The sequence below is a fragment of the Oryctolagus cuniculus genome, chromosome 19 (genome assembly GCF_964237555.1).
Source record: "Oryctolagus cuniculus chromosome 19, mOryCun1.1, whole genome shotgun sequence".
In the NCBI taxonomy this organism is placed as follows: domain Eukaryota; kingdom Metazoa; phylum Chordata; class Mammalia; order Lagomorpha; family Leporidae; genus Oryctolagus; species Oryctolagus cuniculus.
The window spans coordinates 66,531,191-66,549,973 of record NC_091450.1 but is presented as its reverse complement, the minus strand read 5'-3'; the positions used below and the strand labels follow the sequence as shown (position 1 = coordinate 66,549,973).

Sequence of the window (18,783 nt, the reverse complement as noted above, 5' to 3'; positions counted from 1 at the left end):
TCATGTTAAATAGGTCCTTAAAATACAATGACTAGAAAATCATTGCTTTTAACTCAAAAAATCAATGATAACTTGCTTGCTTTATGTCTAAATATCATAATTTGTGCACAGATACCTGGAGGAAAAGAAGGCTGGGTTATTCCTTTTTCTCCTTTATGAACTGAATTTGATACATAAAAAATATTTTAAGAAAAGTCTGATCCTTATTTGCCTGCTGATGTCTGACCAGTTAGACTATGGCTAATCAGTTAAACATGGTATAGTTTCAGACTTCCTCACTTTACGAAGGGAATATTAGAGCTAATTCTGAGTTCAGTGGCTGTAGAATGTGACAACAGAATTAGTCCCTACTTACAAAACAATACCCTGTACAGGCATTCTTATTCATTATTGCAACTGAAATTATGGATTAGAACCAAAACACTAGGTTACAGGCAAGAGCATGGAAGTCACTAGTTCTGGTTCTGACACTGGCAAATTCTCACTGTGTAGCCTTGGACAAGTCACTTATCCTCTTTGGCTCTCTACTTCCTCATCTATAAAGTAAGAAGACTGGAATCACACAGTTGCTAAGGTACCTTTCAATGCCTAAATTCTAACTTTCACTTCTCTAACGGAACAGATAGAAGAAACCTAAAAATCAAAACACAAAAACCAAACAACACAAAAACCCAATATTTTTGCTACTGGTCTAACAAACTGTTACTTAAAGGTCTCCTGTGGCAGTTTACACTACTGACAAGGTACAAGAGAGGAAGGTCTATTACTAAAACACATGATTCAAGTAGCTTCAGTGTCAGAATTTCCATACAAGGAGGATCCTAACACCACTGAATCACAGTGGAAAAGCACTAGCCTGAGAGTCAGGTTTTAACTTAATTCAGATGCTTTCCTTAGGTAAGTAACTTAACATCTTTGGGTATTGATTTTCTCCAGTATACAATGACAAGGTTTACTATATCATCTCTAAAACCTTTCCTAAAAGCAAAACTCTATGCTTCTAAGTGGTTATTCTCAACCTACCCTTTTGTAATGCATTCCTTCCAAAAACAGCTTGGTCTGTTTATAGATTTCTTGGCCTGTCTTGTGGAAGGTCTTGAGAAATTCTATGAACTCCTTAGACACTCTATCCGTTTCAATGCTGGTTTGCCGGTTTATGGAAGGACTGGGAGCTTTTGCTTCCTGAATTTCTGCTGGGAAAATTAAACATAGTAAGTTTTATTATATAGAAGATCCATGTATGGAATTACTTTAAGTACCTAACTTAAGGTTATTTAAATTACATTAATCAAAGTTAAACTTGAACTTAAATCATTTTATGTTCAAATGTTTGGATAACCTTCCTTAGAGTAAGCTAAATCTGTTTTATAAGTAGGATGTATAGACAAAACTATACATACAATCTAAAAGATATTCCTTGAAATACAAGTTGCTCTGTTAGTATCTTCTTAGTCAAAATATATCATGCTGAGATCTATACATTTAGTCATTAATACAGAAATGGCACCACTATCTTATACAACCTTCTGGAAGATTGTTTGAGTTTATATAACTAGTCAACAAGTAACGGAATTACAAAAATGTTAGGTGACATACAAAATGTTAGACAACCTTTAAGTTCCATTTTATTTGCCAAAAACAAACAACTAATTTGTGCATGCAGAAGCACAAAATTATTCACTCAACATTTAATTTATAAGTCACACTGCTCAAAGTCAAAGAATGCATCCAATAGTATAATGAACATGACAGGGCACACAGCAAAAAACCCACCATCTGATCACCTGGCACACAACTCTTTCCCTTCTTCAAATATAACTGAAAGGAAAATAGGACCTTTGGAGAATGGAGACAAAGGTGCAGTACCAAAGAGTAAGTGCTTTAGAAAGTCTGACCCTGGGGGCAACTTGGATGGAGTTCTCGAAGCCTGGTTTTGGCCTACACAGTCCTGGCTGTTGAGGACATTTGGGGAGTGAACCAGTAGATGGACTCTCTCTGTGTCTTTCAAATAAGCCAAAAATAGGGGCCAGTGTTGTATCTCCACAAGTTAAGCCATCACTTGCAATGTTGGCATCCTATACTGGAGTGCCAGTTTGAGTCCCAGCTGCTCTGTCTCTGACCTAGTTTCTTGCTAATACACCTGGGAAGGCAGCAGATTATGGTCCAATACTTGGGCCCCTGCCACCCACATGAGAGACCTAGGTGGAGTTCCTTGCTCCTGGCCTTGGCCAGCCCCAGGAGCTATGGCTATTTGGGGGTGAATTAGCAGATGGAAGATCTCTGTCTCTCCCTCTGTCACTTTCCATTTCAAATAAATAAATTTTAAAAAAATAATAAAAATTTTAAGTCAGACAATAAACTTGAAAAAACATATTTGCATGTGATATCACTAAGAGCCATTCTAAGGATTCCTATAAATAGAGAAAAAAAACAATCCAAAGGTCCAATAGAGAAACAAACACAGAATACTAACAGCAAACAGAGAAGAAATACAGATGGAACTTAACATAGGGAAGATATTCAACTTCACTCATGGTGACAAATGTACAAACAACTATGAGATGCTATTTAAAAAATTAACACAAATAACACACAAATATTTAAAACATAACACAAAAATAAAGTTTGATGCTGTTGAGGATATGGAGAAACAGGCAGTCTTGTACTATGTACTATGCAAGGGGAATGTAAAATGATACAACATAATGAAGAGCAATTTGGCAATATTCACTGAAATTAAACACGCATCTATCATAAATTTTCAACTGATATAACTGCACAAGTACAAAATGAAGCATGTATGAAGCTACTCATTCTCACACTCCTTGTAATACCAATAGATGGGAAATAATTGGTCAGCACCCAGGGACTAAATAAATTATGGTATAACCCATAAATTAAAATATTACACAGGTTTTGAAGAAAGGATGCTTTTTGTACACTAATATAGAAAAAATCACTTAAAAAAAAACAGGGTATATGCTGTGCACTCTTATATAAAACAGTAAACTGGGATAAGAATATATGAGCTTGTAAATGAACAAAAACAGAGAAGGATACACAAGAAACAACAAAAGCTCTATAAGTGTGAGGGAAGTGGAGTGGTGGTATTTAGGGACTAGATGGGCAAGGGATACAGACACATAGTGGAAAGGAAACTGGACTACAAAGTTTTATTTTTGAGTCATCTAAATATATTACCTTTTTCTTTTTTAAAATACATAAATCAGGTACAGTCTAACTCAAAACCAGGCATTTTCTTCCTGAAACATTTTTTCCATAAAAAAGAAAACCAAAAATTGTGTTAACTTTTTTTTTTTTGACAGGCAGAGCTAGATAGTGAGAGAGAAAGACAGAGAGAAAGGTCTTCCTACCATTGGTTTATCCCCCAAATGGCTGCCACGGCTGGCGCTGCACCAATCCGAAGCTGGGAGCCAGGTGCTTCCTCCTGGTCTCCCATGCGGGTGCAGGGCCCAAGCACTTGGGCCATCCTCTACTGCCCTCCTGGGCCACAGCAGAGAGCTGGACTGGAAGAGGAGCAACTGGGACAGAACCAGTGCCCCAACCAGGACTAGAACCTGGGGTGCTGGTGCCGCAGGCAGAGGATTAGCCAAGTGAGCTGCAGCACTGGCCAAATTGTGTTAACTTCTATATGCTTAGAGAAAACTCTTTAATACTTGGAATTCAATCCTTCACGTAATCTGATAATTCCACTTCTAGTCATAATGGAATCCAGGGAGCAGGTTTACCTTACCACCTTCACAAGCATAAAGTCAGATAACATCCATGAAATAATGGTTTTCAGACATTAGAAGGGAGACAGATTAACCCTTGCAGGAAGGGAAAGAAGTACAGAAGTCCTGCCCCAGCTCTCCTGGTACTGCTGGGTACTGCTGATTGTACCCCAGGGTAGGGCATAGTCCCACAGACTTGCTGAACTGAGAAGGCAGTGTTTAGAGTCAGGGAGACCACCGTGCTGGCTAGAATTCACAAGGCCAAATACTAGAGAGGCAGGGGCTAAACAGAAAAGGCTTCAGGTATCTGCAGAGTGCTTCCCTTGAGTCCTGCCCAAGCGTGTGAGAAGACTACCTAAGATTAGAGAAACAGCTGCCCAAAACTGAGTTCAAAGAATAGAGAGGACAACCCCGAGACCTCTACATGAGGTCGGAGGTTAGAAAGTCGGTCAAAAGCAGGGAAACTGTAACCATGCCTCTGTTGTTTCCTTGTGCACACTTCCCTCCCAGAAATATGTTTCCAAAGACAGATGCTTATCATTTTTTAAACTCTTGAAATATAAATGAAAATTAACTTTATTAGCTACTTATAAACTAGCATAAACTACTAAAAATTAGCACTTGGTTTTCTTCTCTTCAACCAAACTAAAATTCAGCTCTTGCAAAGAGAACAGAAGCTTGGATTAAAAAGTAGAAAGTGAAAGACACAGTTCAGGTGTTTGGTCCTTAGAAGGAGGTGAGGTAGTTTTGAACAGTAACAGGTGTTCAGTGCATAAGATGAAAGAAGTGAGCAGAGAGATGAAAAACAACTTCACCAACCTTACAGTTACAGTTCTGCCTAGGGCCCAAATGGCAACTGCTTGCTCTTCAAGTTAAAAATCAACTCCTGTTTTTAACACAGAAACAAAGCCTCTATTTCAAGTATAGCCAGTTGACCAGGATTATCAGACTTTCCAATTCCCAATCTAAACACTCAGTTTAAAATGTCTTCTCATCAGAACACACACTTTAATTATAATGATAATATTTATAGCTGCCATTCAATGAGAGTTTTCTGTATGTCAAACACTATGCTAAAGGTATTACACATTCGTGTTAATCTTTAACGATGTGACTAGACAGGTGATATCATTTTACATGTGCACAAACTGAAGTTAAAAATCTTTAGTCATTTATATGCCAAAGTCACACCACGGTAAGAGGAAGAGCTAGGACTTTATTAGAGATCTGTTTGATTCCCAAGCCCAAGTTTTTCATGACCACAGCACAATGTCCTCTTAGCGTTACATCTGCACCTACTAGGAGAGGCTGTCTAAAAGGTAGATTACATAATAATTCATTAAATATTTAACATACAAAGTAAACTTGTGAAAGCAAAACCCTCACTAATATGTTTATTCAAAGAATGGTTGTGAAAGAGTCAAAAGAGCATGAACAGTCCCTAAAAAGAACACGATCACATAGTAAAGACTATTTCTAATCCAGTAAAAATACATTTTATATCTCAATCTCTAAAAATTTACTAAAACCCTCACACATTTCTCAAATCAGCTAAACTGTACTTCTGATTTTCAGTTCTTCTGAATGAAGGACACTGTTAAAACTGTCATAAGGATGTAACACCAAGGATCCTTTCTGAGAAATATGTCCGAAAACTTCATCAGTCAACATCACAGAATGTGCTTACAACTAAGAAGGCCACACCATCACTAGGTGATACGATGTTATTGTGCCATCACTGGGTATTGTTGACAGAAGCACCATTATGTAGAACATGACCATCTAATATGGACTAAATGGTAATCTGTAGTATAACAAATAAGTATTTGGTCTTTGCCCTCAGAATTCCCTTGTAATTCTGAGTGATAGGAGCACCTTTTGTTTTTCCTATTAAGTCCCTTTCAATTATATCTAAGTTTCTGCTAATAAGGGGGCTCATGGGGTTGGTTACCAGAGGAACCAACTACATGATCAGAGTTGGAACTTCCACTCACACCCCACATGAGAGAAGCTAAAGATTTTTCATCACCAATGGCCAATGAATTAATCAACAGTGTCTAACTGAACATCCATAAAAACCCCTAAACCACAAGGAAGTGTTGGAAAGTGGCTTGCCCAGAGAAGCTACGGAAGCTCTGCAGCAGGTCTCCTCTCAATCCTTGCCCAATGCATTTCCTCATTTGGCTGTTCCTGAGTTGTATCCTTTGTAATAAACTGGTAAATATTAGTATTTTCCTAAGTTCTGTGAGTCACTGTAACAAATCATTGCATTTGAAGAGGGGAGTTATGGGAATCCCTGGTTAACAGCTGGTGGGTGAGAAGTACCTGTGCCCTCCCTCAGGCTACTGATGGTGCTGGAAAAGAGGGCAGTCTTGTGAGACTGACCCGTTAACCTTTGGGGTCTATGCTAACTCCAGGTAGCTAAGTGTCAGAACAGGCCTGAATTGTTGGACATCCAGTTGATGTCAGAGAATAATAAAAGATATCACATATTGTCGCTCCCCGTCTTCGTGGAGGAACGACACAGGACCCTGCGCTGTTCTTTCGTCTGCTCGGCCCTCCCCGGGTTTGCTGCTGGTTCTTCCCGGGTTGGCTGCTGTCCCTTCCACCTCCGTGGAAGGGCAGTTCCCCCTGCCACATTCCCCACTTCCGCAGGGGAGCGGCACACCGCCGGCCGGCTCTCTCGGGGGCTGCACAGGTGTTCCTTCAGCTAGATGTTCCCCTTAGATGTTCCTGGTGCATGCCGTCTCTCTCCTCCTTTATAGTCCTCCTCCACCAATCCCAACTCGGCTGCCCACACGCCGAGCACGCCGCTCTCCTCCAATCAGGAGCAAGTCCTACAGTTTATTGGCTGAACTGGAGGCAGCTGTGTAGAAGCCTCTTTCTTCTCTCCCAGCGCCATATTGTGGGAGAGCAGATGCATAGAATAAGTCTTAATTCCAGTAACTCAGTCTAGTCCGGGTTGCTCCCCACAACATATTTGGTGTCAGGAAAAATTTCTCAGACTCCTAGGCAAAGGACAGAACTGATCATGTTCCAAATATATTCTATTGGATGCCTTAAAAGGTTATTTTACAAGATAAACCTAGTAGACAAACTGTTCAAAGTGAAAAAGAAAATGAAAGCAGGCATTTTACTGCAGAAGCAATTCTAACAGGCACAAATTAAAATGTGTCCAAAATCAGCTTGGGAGACTATTAGCTACATCTGTTTCATCTCAGCATCAGAGGGCCTCAGGATTAATGCAGCAATTCATTAATAATTCTTCAAATGATACAATTAATACCATGCTTCCGGCCAGCACATAAAAATAAAATAACCATACTGATGGTCGGTGAAGGTATGGACCAACTGGAACTCTCATAAGCTGCTGGTGGAAATGTAAGATGACCCAACCACTGTGGACAGTGTGTCAATTTCTTTAAATTTTAAAAGTATAGCTACAGGCCGGCGCCGCGGCTCACTAGGCTAATCCTCCGCCTAGCTGCGCCGGCACACCGGGTTCTAGTCCCGGTCGGGGCGCCAGATTCTGTCCCGGTTGCCCCTCTTCCAGGCCAGCTCTCTGCTGTGGCCAGGGAGTGCAGTGGAGGGTGGCCCAAGTGTTTGGGCCCTGCACCCCATGGGAGACCAGGAGAAGCACCTGGTTCCTGCCTTCGGATCAGTGCGGTGCACCGGCCGCGGCGGCCATTGGAGGGTGAACCAACGGCAAAGGAAGACCTTTCTCTCTGTCTCTCTCTCTCTCACTGTCCACTCTGCCTGTCAAAAATAAAAAAAAATAAAAAAAAATACCATGCTTCCACTTAATTAACATCTGGTCTTGGGAAAACATTGAATACAGGAGGATTATAGTTATAATTTTGAAGTAACTGCAAATTTACAAAAAAGCTGCAAGATTGCTACAAAGAGTTTCTTTATATCTTGAATTCAAATTCACAAAACTTATACATTTTACTAAATGTATTATTTTCCTAAACTTTTTCAGGGTAGTTTATATATAGCATATTCTTTACCTTTTAATGTTAGTATTTCCTAATAACAAGATGTCCCTCTATATAATACAGTGTAGTTATGAAATTCAGAAAATTTACATTGATACAATACTTTTACTTAATTTAAAATCCCTTTTACAACTTTTTCCATTGTTCCCAAAAAGCTGTGTATGTTTTTTTCTGATACAGGATTCAATTCAGGGCCGTACACTGCAGTAGACATGCAAGGGTAGATAACTTTAGACTGCCTTAAACTGGAAACCTTTCCCAATCCTTCTTTTTCATAACATGATATTTTTGATGAATACAGGACAATAAATGATTGAATGACCCTCAATTTTAGTTTACCCATTCATTTCCTAATGATTGGATTTAGGTTATAAATTCTCACCTTAAACACTTCCTAAGTGATATGGTGTTTTTTTCAAAGTATTGTATCTATAGGCACATGTCTATCCATTGCCCCCCACAACCATTTTACATTTTCAATTTCTTTTTTTTAAGATTTATTTGACAGTTACAGAGAGACAGACAGACAGAGGTCTTCCATTTGCTGGTTCATTCCCCAAATAGCCACGAAGACCAGGGCTGGGCCAGGCTGAAGCCAGGAGCTTCTTCCAGGTCTCACATGTGGGTGCAGGGGTCCAGGCACTTGGGTGATCTTGTGCTGCTTTCCCAGGCTCATTAACAGGGAGCTGGATCAGAAGTCAGGCAGCTAGGACTTGAATCGGTGCCCACGTGGGATGCCAGCGCTGCAGGCGGTGACTTAACCCACTACGCCGGCACCATTTCTCCACTTTTAATGATTTCTGGGAGTTAACCTGAAATCATGTTAAGAACTTATTCTTCAGGAAACTCCCTTCTCTGTTCCCAGATTCAGTACCCATTGCTGAAATGCCTGAATCAACTCTTATTATATTGACTGTTATCTCTCTTCACTACCTATTTTTTTAAAGATTTATTTATTTATTTGAAAGTCAGTTACAGAGAAGCAGAGGTAGAGAGGTCTTCCATCCGATAGTTCACTTCTCAGATGGCTGAACGGCTGGAGCTGCACCGATCCAAAGCCAGGAGCCGGGAGCTTTCCCACACAGGTGCAGGAGTGCAAGGACTGAGCCATCTTCTACTGCTTTGCCAGACCACAACAGTGAGCTAGATCGGAAGTGGAGCAGCTGGAACTCAAACCGGGCACTGCAGGCGGCAGCTTTACCTGCTACATCACAGCACTGGCCCCTTCATTACCTATTACATTAGTTGAATGGACGAGGGATTATGATTTTATTCCATTACTTACACTCCATTTATTGTCCTTATTTAGACATGTCTCCGATTTGGCCAGCAGGCAATAGGAGACCCTTCAAGCTGGCTACTGGGTCTTTTGACATGTCCCTAAAATTTTGAAGGGACTTTCCTTTCCTGCTGCAACCTCAAAATTGGTCATTTCTCTCAAAAAGCCCTCATTCATTTTAGTGAGGAATAAATGTAGGGTTTATGGCCTAGGAGAAGAGATTGATAACTGAATTCTAAAAAAAGAAAATATGTTGCTCCTAGGACACTTTTTTCAACCCATAAAAAAGGTAAACAAAATTCTACTCAGGCACATTCATATGAACTCTAAAAGAAAAGGGCATGTGGAACATACAGACAAGTGTCTCAACCTGGCCAACCCTCCAGGATTTACTTTATAAGCTACAGCCTACTTCCTTTAGAGACTAAGAGAACTGAAAGCAAACTCTCATTTACCCTCTCTGATGCCTAACTAAGATATTATTCAAATCCCTTAGAAGGTTATGTCTTACGTACTTCCAAGCTGCTCTGATTTAAAAGCTCTTTGTGTGTGTGTGCACATGTGTGCTACCAATAATAAACAGATGTAAAATATCAAGAGCAAGGGCATCATGTATTAAGGAAGTTAAATAAGGAATAAAAAATACAAAAAGTCTAATTTCTAGTCTAGACTCAATAAATTAGACGTATATTTAGTATAGGTTAACCTTATCCACATACAATGACCAAATAATCAGTCTGAAAAGCAGAGTTTACCTAGCAAAGTTATATAAAAAAATCAGTGAAACAAAGATCCAATAGCATCCTCTTCCCTAGCATGCATTTTTATAAATAGTTTAAGGTCTGGGGCAGTGCTGTGGCATAGCAGGTAAAAGCCACTGCCTGCCATGCCAGCATCCCATATGGGTGCTTGTTTGAGTCCCAGCTGCTCCCCTTCCCATCCAGCTCCCCACTAATGCACCTGAGAAAACAGCAGAAGATGGCCCAAGTCCTTGGGCCCCTGCACCCACATGGGAGACTCAGAAGAAGATCTTGATTCCTGGCTTCAGATCAACCCAGATCCAGTTGTTGCAGCCATTTAGGGAGTGAACCAAAGGATGGAAGATCTCTCTCTCTATCTCTCCCTCCCCTCCCGCCCTGGTAACTCTGCTTTGCAAAGAAATCTTTAAAAACAAACAAACTTTAAGGACTTTCCCATCAGAAACTTTCTACAAAAACAAAACAACTAAATGGAAAAAAATCTGAAATACATAACTATTATCCAAAAGAAAAAAGGTAAAAAACTATTCTGTATACATGTTTTTTAAAATAAAAATCAATTGTGATCATTCATTTTTAAAACACAGGCTCTGGGGCCAATGTTGTGGAACAGTGAATTAAGACACTGCTTACTACCCCTACATCCCATATTAGGGTGCCGGTTTGAATTCTGGCTGTTCTACTACTGATCAGCTCTCTGCTAATGTGCCTGGCAAAATGGCAAAAAATGGTCTACATACTTGGGCCCCTGCCACCCATGTGCAAGAATGGGATAGAGCTCTAGGCTCTCAGTTTTGGCCTGGCCCAATCTTGGTTATTGTGGCCATTTGGGGAGTGAACTAGCAGATGGAAGATCTCTCTGTCTTCCTCTGCCATTCTGCCTTTCAAATAAATAATCTTTTTTTTCAAATTCAGGATCTGCATCGGATTATGAATCTTTCCAGGATATGACCCACATTGTACAGAGATTTTTTTTATGCCAGCAAGGACAGTGAGAGAATGTGCACGACTATCATGTACTTAAATAAGAGAAGCCTTATCCAACATATATTTATATTAATCAATCAGCTATACATATTTGAGGTAATGGTATATAAGGAGAAAAGGTTGAACCAGGATTAGAAGACCTGAGTCCCAACGCTCCAACTCATTACATAACCTTCAGTAAGCTAGTTAACCTTCATGGACTGCATATAGTCATTTGTAAAACAAGGTTGTTAGAACAGATAGCTTTATAATTATTTACTATTTCATCTGTTGTCATAAATACATACTATTTCACTATCACAAATTCTCTATGTAAGGTTAACAAGCCTTTCACAAAGCAGGAAACAGAATTTAAGCGAAGCAGCAATAAACGGCTTTGATGAATGCCCCTCAGCTTCTGACCAGCAGAAATTATTCTATCAGAAAAGCAATCTGCCTTTAAAATATCTAACACTGGAGCTAACACTTACTTCTCTTACTTTGTTTGTCAGGCACTGTGCTAATCACTTTACGTACTTGCATCAACTCATTTAATCCTCTTCACAGCCTCATTGCAGTAGGTATTATCGTTCCTCCAAGTACACAGGGCTCAGATTAGCTTTCCCAAGGTCACACAGCTAGTGAATGGCAAAGCTGGCACTCAAACCCAGACTCCAAAGCCTATGCTTTTAACCACCTTATTATACAACCTCCTAATAAATTATGAGCCAAATATATTCTTATTTAATCTCTGCAGGTACTGATTATTCCCTTCTTATGCAATAAAGAGAAAATTGCTACAACTAATTGCCAATAAAGAAACAACTCCAAATCAATAATTTGAACATAAAGATTATTAAAAGTGTACATTTCTTAAACAGAAGTATTGTGGTTTTAGTCATAAGCAATCTTTCTTTGTAATACAGAAAACAGTAGTCACCATATCTGGTAGATCAGCAAGGATATTAAGAGGTGACATTATTATTTATTTTGTTGCCTTTAGGCAAAGAAAATTACTCTGGGGTGGGGACTGTGGACCTAGAGAGAGTTCCAAGAGAAAAGCTCTTCTGACAGCATCAATATTGGGTCCCAGTCTCACTAATGTTTCAAATTTACCTCACTGAATATCAAAAGAAAGAAACTGAGCCCTAATAACAGAACTTCTTTCTTACTATTCATGCAAGGTCACTGCAACTAGTTCATTTGCTCAATGGCAGAATAAGTGTGACTTCAATGATAATCCTCCTGCCGGTTACATAGTATTTTTAAGAAGTAGGCTAGGGCAGGCATTTACCCTAGCAGTTAAGATGCCTCTATCTCATGTCAGCATGTCCAGGCTCATTTCCCACCTTCTGTTCCCAAATCTAGTTTCCTGCTGATGTAGACCATGGTGTGGGGGGGGGGGGGAGTTTGGGGAGAGGCAGAGGGCAGGGGCAGCAGGTGATGGCTAAATAACTGTCAACCAAGTGGGAGGCCTGGATTAAGTTCCTGGTTCCCACCTTCAGCCTGGCCTCACCCTGGCTTTTATGCACATTTGAGGCATGAACCAGTAGATAGGAGCTTGCTCTCTGTCTCTTAAATACATTTTTTAAAACTGTAGGATAGGCCGGCGCCGTGGCTCAATAGGCTAATCCTCTGCCTTGCGGCACCGGCACACCGGGTTCTAGTCCCGGTCGGGGTGCCGGATTCTGTCCCGGTTGCCCCTCTTCCAGGCCAGCTCTCTGCTGTGGCCAGGGAGTGCAGTGGAGGATGGCCCAAGTGCTTGGGCCCTGCACCCCATGGGAGACCAGGATAAGTACCCGGCTCCTGCCTTCGGGTCAGCGTGGTGTGCCAGCCGCGGCGGCCACTGGAGGGTGAATCAACAGTAAAGGAAGACCTTTCTCTCTGTCTCTCTCTCTCACTGTCCACTCTGCCTGTCAAAAAAAAAAAAAAAAAAAAAAAAAACCACACACACACACAAAAAAAACTGTAGGATAAATAAAATCATCTACATACAAATCCATGCACTAGAAAATACTATGGCTTACTTTCATCTGTGCTAAGAGTCCTAAGTGAACTTTTTCTTATATGTTCTCTGTATATTTCCTCAAGACACAACCTCTCAAGTAAGCTCTCACAAAATTTCTCTCCCAGATTTTCACCCCAGAATCAGCCATTTCTGATCAGCTAGACAGTGAGAGGCATAAAAAGAACAAAGCAGGTCCAAATAATATAAAGGCATAGAGAGACAGACATCTGGAGAGGAATTCATGTTATAAGCAACTGTATCCTGCTATTTCATTTTATTCCTCCTATAGAACAAACAACAGCTTCTCTAAGACACAATGCCCTCCAACCAAAGAAAGTACTGGTTTCCTACACTGACCTTCAAACTCAATTTCAGTCTTAAACTAGGCTGTTCTCTAAAAGCTTACAAAAATTAAAAAGCTTCCCAGATCTAGTCAAAAGGGAAAAAAAATGAGTATCAGAAAATTACCCTTCTTTGATCCAACCCTGGAAGAAGCACTGAAGAATTTCTTCACTGTGGTAACTTTTCGGGTCTTCTCATTGGTTTTCTTTTCTTCAAACTTGGAAAATGTGAGAGATTGGGCCCCTTGGCTGCTCTGACTGCTGGCAAAGGCCTCTTCCTCCTCCCGTTGAAGTCTGTAATTCAAGAGACAATTAAGAATGATCTAGATATTCTCTAAGTGTTCCCTGCAGTAGGTTATTATTCAGTGAATTGAAGAGAATCGGAAACTTTTTAGAACTAGAGGCTAAAGCTATCAAATAGGTCTGAGGTCTCTGACAAGAGATCATCACTGCCCATGGCTGTCGCCATGGTTCACTAGGCTAATCCTCCACCTGCAGAGCCAGCACCCCGGGTTCTAGTCCCGGTTGGGGCGCCAGTTCTGTCCCGGCTGCTCCTCTTCCAGTCCAGCTCTCTGCTGTGGCCCGGGAGGGCAGTGGAAGATGGCCCAAGTGCTTGGGCCCTGCATCCATATGGGAGACCAGGAGGAAGTACCTGGCTCCTGGCTTTGGATCGGCGCAATGTGCTGGCCGTGGCAGCCATTTGGGGGGTGAACCAAAGGAAGGAAGACCTTTCTCTCTAACTCTGCCTGTCAAAAAAAAAAAAAAAGAGAGAGAGATCATCACTGTCCAATGGATCATGCTCATGCAGCAGTCACACATGGGTTACATGGAAGAAAAGCCTAGTCCTTTTACCTATACAAGGCTGGAATGGAGAACAGATAAGCCAATAATTATTATAGAAAGGGAATGTTCCCCTAGTAGAGAGCAGAAATCAGGTGGTATGAGAATACAGGAAAGCTCTACAATGATGAAATGTGGACTGGGTCTTAAAAGGTGAATGGGGGGCCGGTGCTGTGGCATAGCAGGTAAAGCCACCACCTGAAGTGCCGGCATCCCATATGGGTGCTGGTTTGAGTCCTGGCTGCTCCACTTCTGATCCAGCTCTCTTCTATGGCCTGGGAAAGCAGTAGAAGATGGCTTAAGTCCTTGGGCCCCTGCACTTGTGTGATAGACCAGGAAGAAGCTCCTGGCTCCTGGCTTCAGATTGGCACAGCTCCAGCTGTTGGAGTGAACCAGCGGATGGAAGATCTCTTTCTGCCTTTGCCTCTCTGTAACTCTGCCTTTCAAGTAAATAAATAAATCTTTAAAAAAAAAAAAAAAAAGGTGAACAGGACTCTACAAAGTGAAAGAACATGCCAGGAAGATAAACTACAAATGTGAAAGCAAGTGGTTTGTTTCAGAACAGGTACAGTGTAGCCATAGCGTTGACAATGTGATGAACTCCAGCGCTGGACATACAAGAAAGTATCAGATGGTAAGGAACCTTGATTGCTAAGCCCACTGTTATCCTGGATTTCTTCATGTGGCAGGGGACAAAGATTATAAACTCAAGAAGGTATCATTGCTAGATCTGTGCTTTAGAGATAATGCAGGTAGCTTTGTGAATAACTTAGATCTGTGCTTTAGAGATAATGCAGGTAGCTCTGTGAATAACTTGAGGAGTAGAAAGACTAGAGATATAGACAATAATTAAGAGTATATTACAAAGGTTAAGTGGGGAGAAAATACAGACCTGGAAAATAAGAAGATAAAACTCAACAAGCTTTTCTGAGCTGAAATAAGTAGAATTTACTCAAGTAGCTGTAGATAATAAGCTAGGTGAAGGGGAAGTTAAAAATGACTCCAAGTCACAACTTGCAAAGCTGGCATCCCGTACTGGTGCCAGTTCAGATCCTGGTCACTCCAGTTCCACTCCAGCTCCCTGTTAATGTGCCTGGGAAAGCAGTGGAACCTTTCACCTACACGGGAGACCCAGATGGAGTTACAGGCTCCTAGCTTTACCTTGGCCCAGCCTCAGCTGTTGTGGTCATTTGGAAAGTGAACCAGCGGATGGAAGACGTCTCTCTTTGTCTCTGCCTCTCTGTAACTCTGACTTTCAAATTAATCAATTTTTCAGTTAGTTGGATAATCAGTGAGGCCACTAAGGACACAAGGGGAGAATTAGCAGGAAAATGCTGGGAGTAGGGAGATGTAAATGAAAGCAAAAACTCTTTGAATCAGCTGCATCTGCAATATCTATAACTGAATGATAACCCTCAGAGTGAGTGAAATGATTGATGACAATTGTATGCTAAACCCTGTGCTGAGTATACCACACAAAGGCACTTCAAAAAGTTTGTGGAAAAATTGAATAAAAAATTTATTCTGGTGCAAAAAACTTTGAAATCCATCTATAGTTTCTTGCATGCATTTTCCATTACTTTTTGAAGACTCCCCTTGTATGTATAATCTCACTTAATCTTCAACACAGGGTATGCAAATCTCCATTCTTCTATTCCAGGGAGTTTACAGTCTGAATGACAGAACTAAGACTAACGCATCCAAAACAAGACATTATCAGAAGTTAGGAAAAATACAAAATGAAGCAATCATTAAAAGCTGTTCCTTAAATGCTGACTGAGAACAGGAAAAAAAAATCTCTTCTAAGTTGACTTAATAGCTCAAAAAGATAGGAGAAACATGTATTTGGATAACGACAGAGTACATATCCAGTTAATCCACCCCAAATTAAAGTCCCTTTACCGCTCTGCCAGTTCCCAGTCCTCCTGAATCTGCTTCTGCCTGGCTTTATGGTACTCCTCTCTCCAGCACTTGGAGCAGAAGCCCTGCCAAGCAGGGTTGCCATAGTAACCACATCCTTTCTTGCATAAGAGCTCCGACTGATCCACATGAATTCCTCGGCGTTCAGACTTAAGGCTCATCTTCTTGCTAACCAAGGAGAAAACAAATTGTTGTTGACAATGAATTCACCATAATTCTACTAACAAAACATCACAATTATTAACAACAACAAAAGAGTGAGTCCATTATCTTCAGTTATAAGGGAAGGAAGGAAGCAATGAAGGAAAGAACAAGGGAGGAAAGGAAGGAAGAAGAGAAGGGAGGACAAGAGGGAAGAAAGGAGGGGGTAAAAGGGTTAAACATAGCAAATTCCTGACAGACTCTCTTTAATAAAGACTTCTTAATCACTGCTCAAAAAACATAGAACGTCTTACAAAAAAATAATACCAGATTAAAAATCTAAACATAAGACCAAAAACAAACAACAAAAACCTCCTAGAAGAAAACATAAGGGAAAAGCTTCTGGGCATTGAATTTGAATATGAAATCAAAAGCATAGGCAACAAAAGAAAACAAAGGAACCACATCAAACTAAAAACTCCTGCACAGCAAAAGAGATAACCAACAGAGTGAAATGCAACCCAGGGAATGAAAGGGAATATTTGCAAACCAGATATCTTATTAGGACTTAATATTTATAACACATAAGAAACTTCTACAACTATACTGCCACAACAAAAACCAAAATATCAGATTAAAAAACGGACAAAGAACTGGAATAGACAATTCCCCAAAGACATACAAAGGGCTAACAAAAGTGAAAAGATCAATTTTTGAGTAAAGCAAATCAAGTCACAAAAAGATGAACACTGTGGCAGATGTCCAGCTTCTCAATTAAGTAACAGGTTGGGATGCTCACATCCTGTCGCTCCCCCTCTTCGTGGAGGAGCAACACAAGACCCTGCGCTGTTCTTTCTGTCTGCTCGGCCCTCCCCGGGTTTGCTGCTGGTTCTTCCCGGGTTGGCTACTACCCCTTCCACCTCCGTGGAAGGGCAGTTCCCCCTGGCCACATTCCCCACTTCTGCAGGGGAGCGGCACACCGCCGGCCGGCTCTTCTCGGGGGCTGCACAGGTGTTCCTTCAGCTAGATGTTCCCCTTAGATGTTACCCTGGTGCATGCCGTCTCTCTCCTCCTTTATAGTCCTCCTCCGCCAATCCCAACTCGGCTGCCCACACGCCGAGTACGCTGCTCTCCAATCAGGAGCAAGTCCTACAGTTTATTGGTTGAACTGGAGGCAGCTGTGCGGAAGCTGTTTACTTCTCTCCCAGCGCCATATTGTGGGAGAGCAGATGCATAGAATAAGTCTTAATTCCAGTAACTCAGTCCAGTCCGGGCTGCTCCCCACAGATACCCTTTCTTTTTATTTTTTGGCGTTGATACGCGCCTGTCTTCGGTGTCCCGCGGCACACACTCTGCTCTACTTGCTAGAGTTGCCACAGGTTCTTACAAGTCCTATCAATCAGGCAAACCGAATCCGGGTCCTCTCTTCGCCATGTTGTGAGGAGGTTTTTAGGCGCTGATGCGTGCCTGTGTTCGGTGACCTGCGGCTCATACTTTGGTCGAGCCGCCTGCTGGCGCTTACCGCCTTAATCAGGCAGACCGAATCCAAGCTTTCTCATTGCCGTATTGTGGGGGAGACTTATTAGTGTTGATTCGTGCCTATCTTCGGTGACCTGCAGCTCATACTCTGGTCGAGCTGCTTGCTGGTGCTTACCGCCTTAATCAGGCAGACCGAATCCAAGCCTCCTAATTGTTGTATTGTGGGGAAGCCTTACTGATGTTAATTCGTGCCTGTCTTCGGTGACCTGCGGCGCATAAGCTGCTAGCCGCCGCAGGTGCTCATCGCCTCACTTAATCAGGCAGACCGAATCCAAGCTCTCACATTGCTGTGTTGTGGGGAGGCCTTTCTCTTTCTCTATTTCTCTATCTCCGGGCATTCCTATCTCTCCCATTTTACTTCTGTCTGCCAACATTCCTATTTCTCTCATTTTACTTCTAAACTTCTGTTTCTCTTATCCCTGCGGCTTTCCGGCGCCTCGCCCTGCCGGCGGGTTCCCGGCTCTGCGCCGCTTCAGCCCGCGCCTCTCTCATCTGCGCGGCTCGGCTTTGCGCGCACACTCCGCGGTCTCGCACTTAACCCTTTCGCGTCTGAACCACGGCCTCGCGCCAGCCCCGCATTCCCTATGTACTTGAGCCCCACACGCTCTGTCTGCGCGCGGCAGCCTCCACGAGTCACACAGCGTAGCTTACGTGTCCGCCACTAGCATTCAATCTAAGTTCCCCGGGCTAGCCTGGCGAATTCAACCCAGCTTACGTCTCCGCCCCACGGTTTGGCTTCCCGTCCTTTGCTCCCCGGGCTAATCAGACGGATCCCAACCAGGCTTACGTTTCAGCTTCTGGTTTCAACTTTTCGCCCCCTATTCCCGGGCTAACTTGAGAATCCCAAAGTGGCTTTCGTTTCAGCCTCGGCCTGCCCCCCACGGCTTCAATTTCCCTAACACTTTTCTCTACCCGGTATGTTTCCCTAAGTTTTCTTCCAACAATATTCCTCCATCATTTCTCCTGGCCTCTCCCCACAGTCCGCATCGGAGCCTGTTTGTTCTAGCTTTCACTTTCGCTTTCGACCTTAGAGATTTCTCCCAGCTTCCCCCCGTAGTCCGTATCCGAGTCTATGCCTAGGCTTTCAATAGCTTCTTCCAGCACCTTTTTCGTCCGGCTTTTCCCTAGGCTATTTCCTAGTCTCTCTCTCCGGTATTTTCCCAGTTCTTCCCGTTTCTTCCCTCCTAAGTTTCATATCCGTCCTAGGTTTCCTATCCGAGTCACGGCACCATTATGTCGCTCCCCCTCTTCGTGGAGGA

At 42.1% G+C, this 18,783-nt stretch overlaps 1 protein-coding gene across 6 annotated transcripts in view; it reads right to left on the bottom strand.

Moving 5' to 3' along the window:
- Nucleotides 1-18,783, bottom strand: part of RABGEF1 (RAB guanine nucleotide exchange factor 1) — a 70,918-nt gene that overhangs the window by 23,006 nt on the left and 29,129 nt on the right. Inside the window, exons 2-4 of one of the 6 annotated variants that reach the window (XM_002722278.5) lie at nucleotides 15,827-16,012; nucleotides 13,212-13,378; nucleotides 1,024-1,190 (exon numbers count right to left, since the gene is read on the bottom strand). In XM_002722278.5, coding sequence (XP_002722324.1) covers nucleotides 1,024-1,190; nucleotides 13,212-13,378; nucleotides 15,827-16,005 — 513 coding nt within the window. In that variant the 5' untranslated portion in view covers nucleotides 16,006-16,012. Of the gene's footprint in view, nucleotides 1-1,023; nucleotides 1,194-13,211; nucleotides 13,379-15,826; nucleotides 16,013-18,783 lie in introns of all 6 variants that reach the window. The other 5 variants (XM_008249650.4, XM_070064755.1, XM_051836340.2 and 2 more) reach the window with 5 other exon arrangements.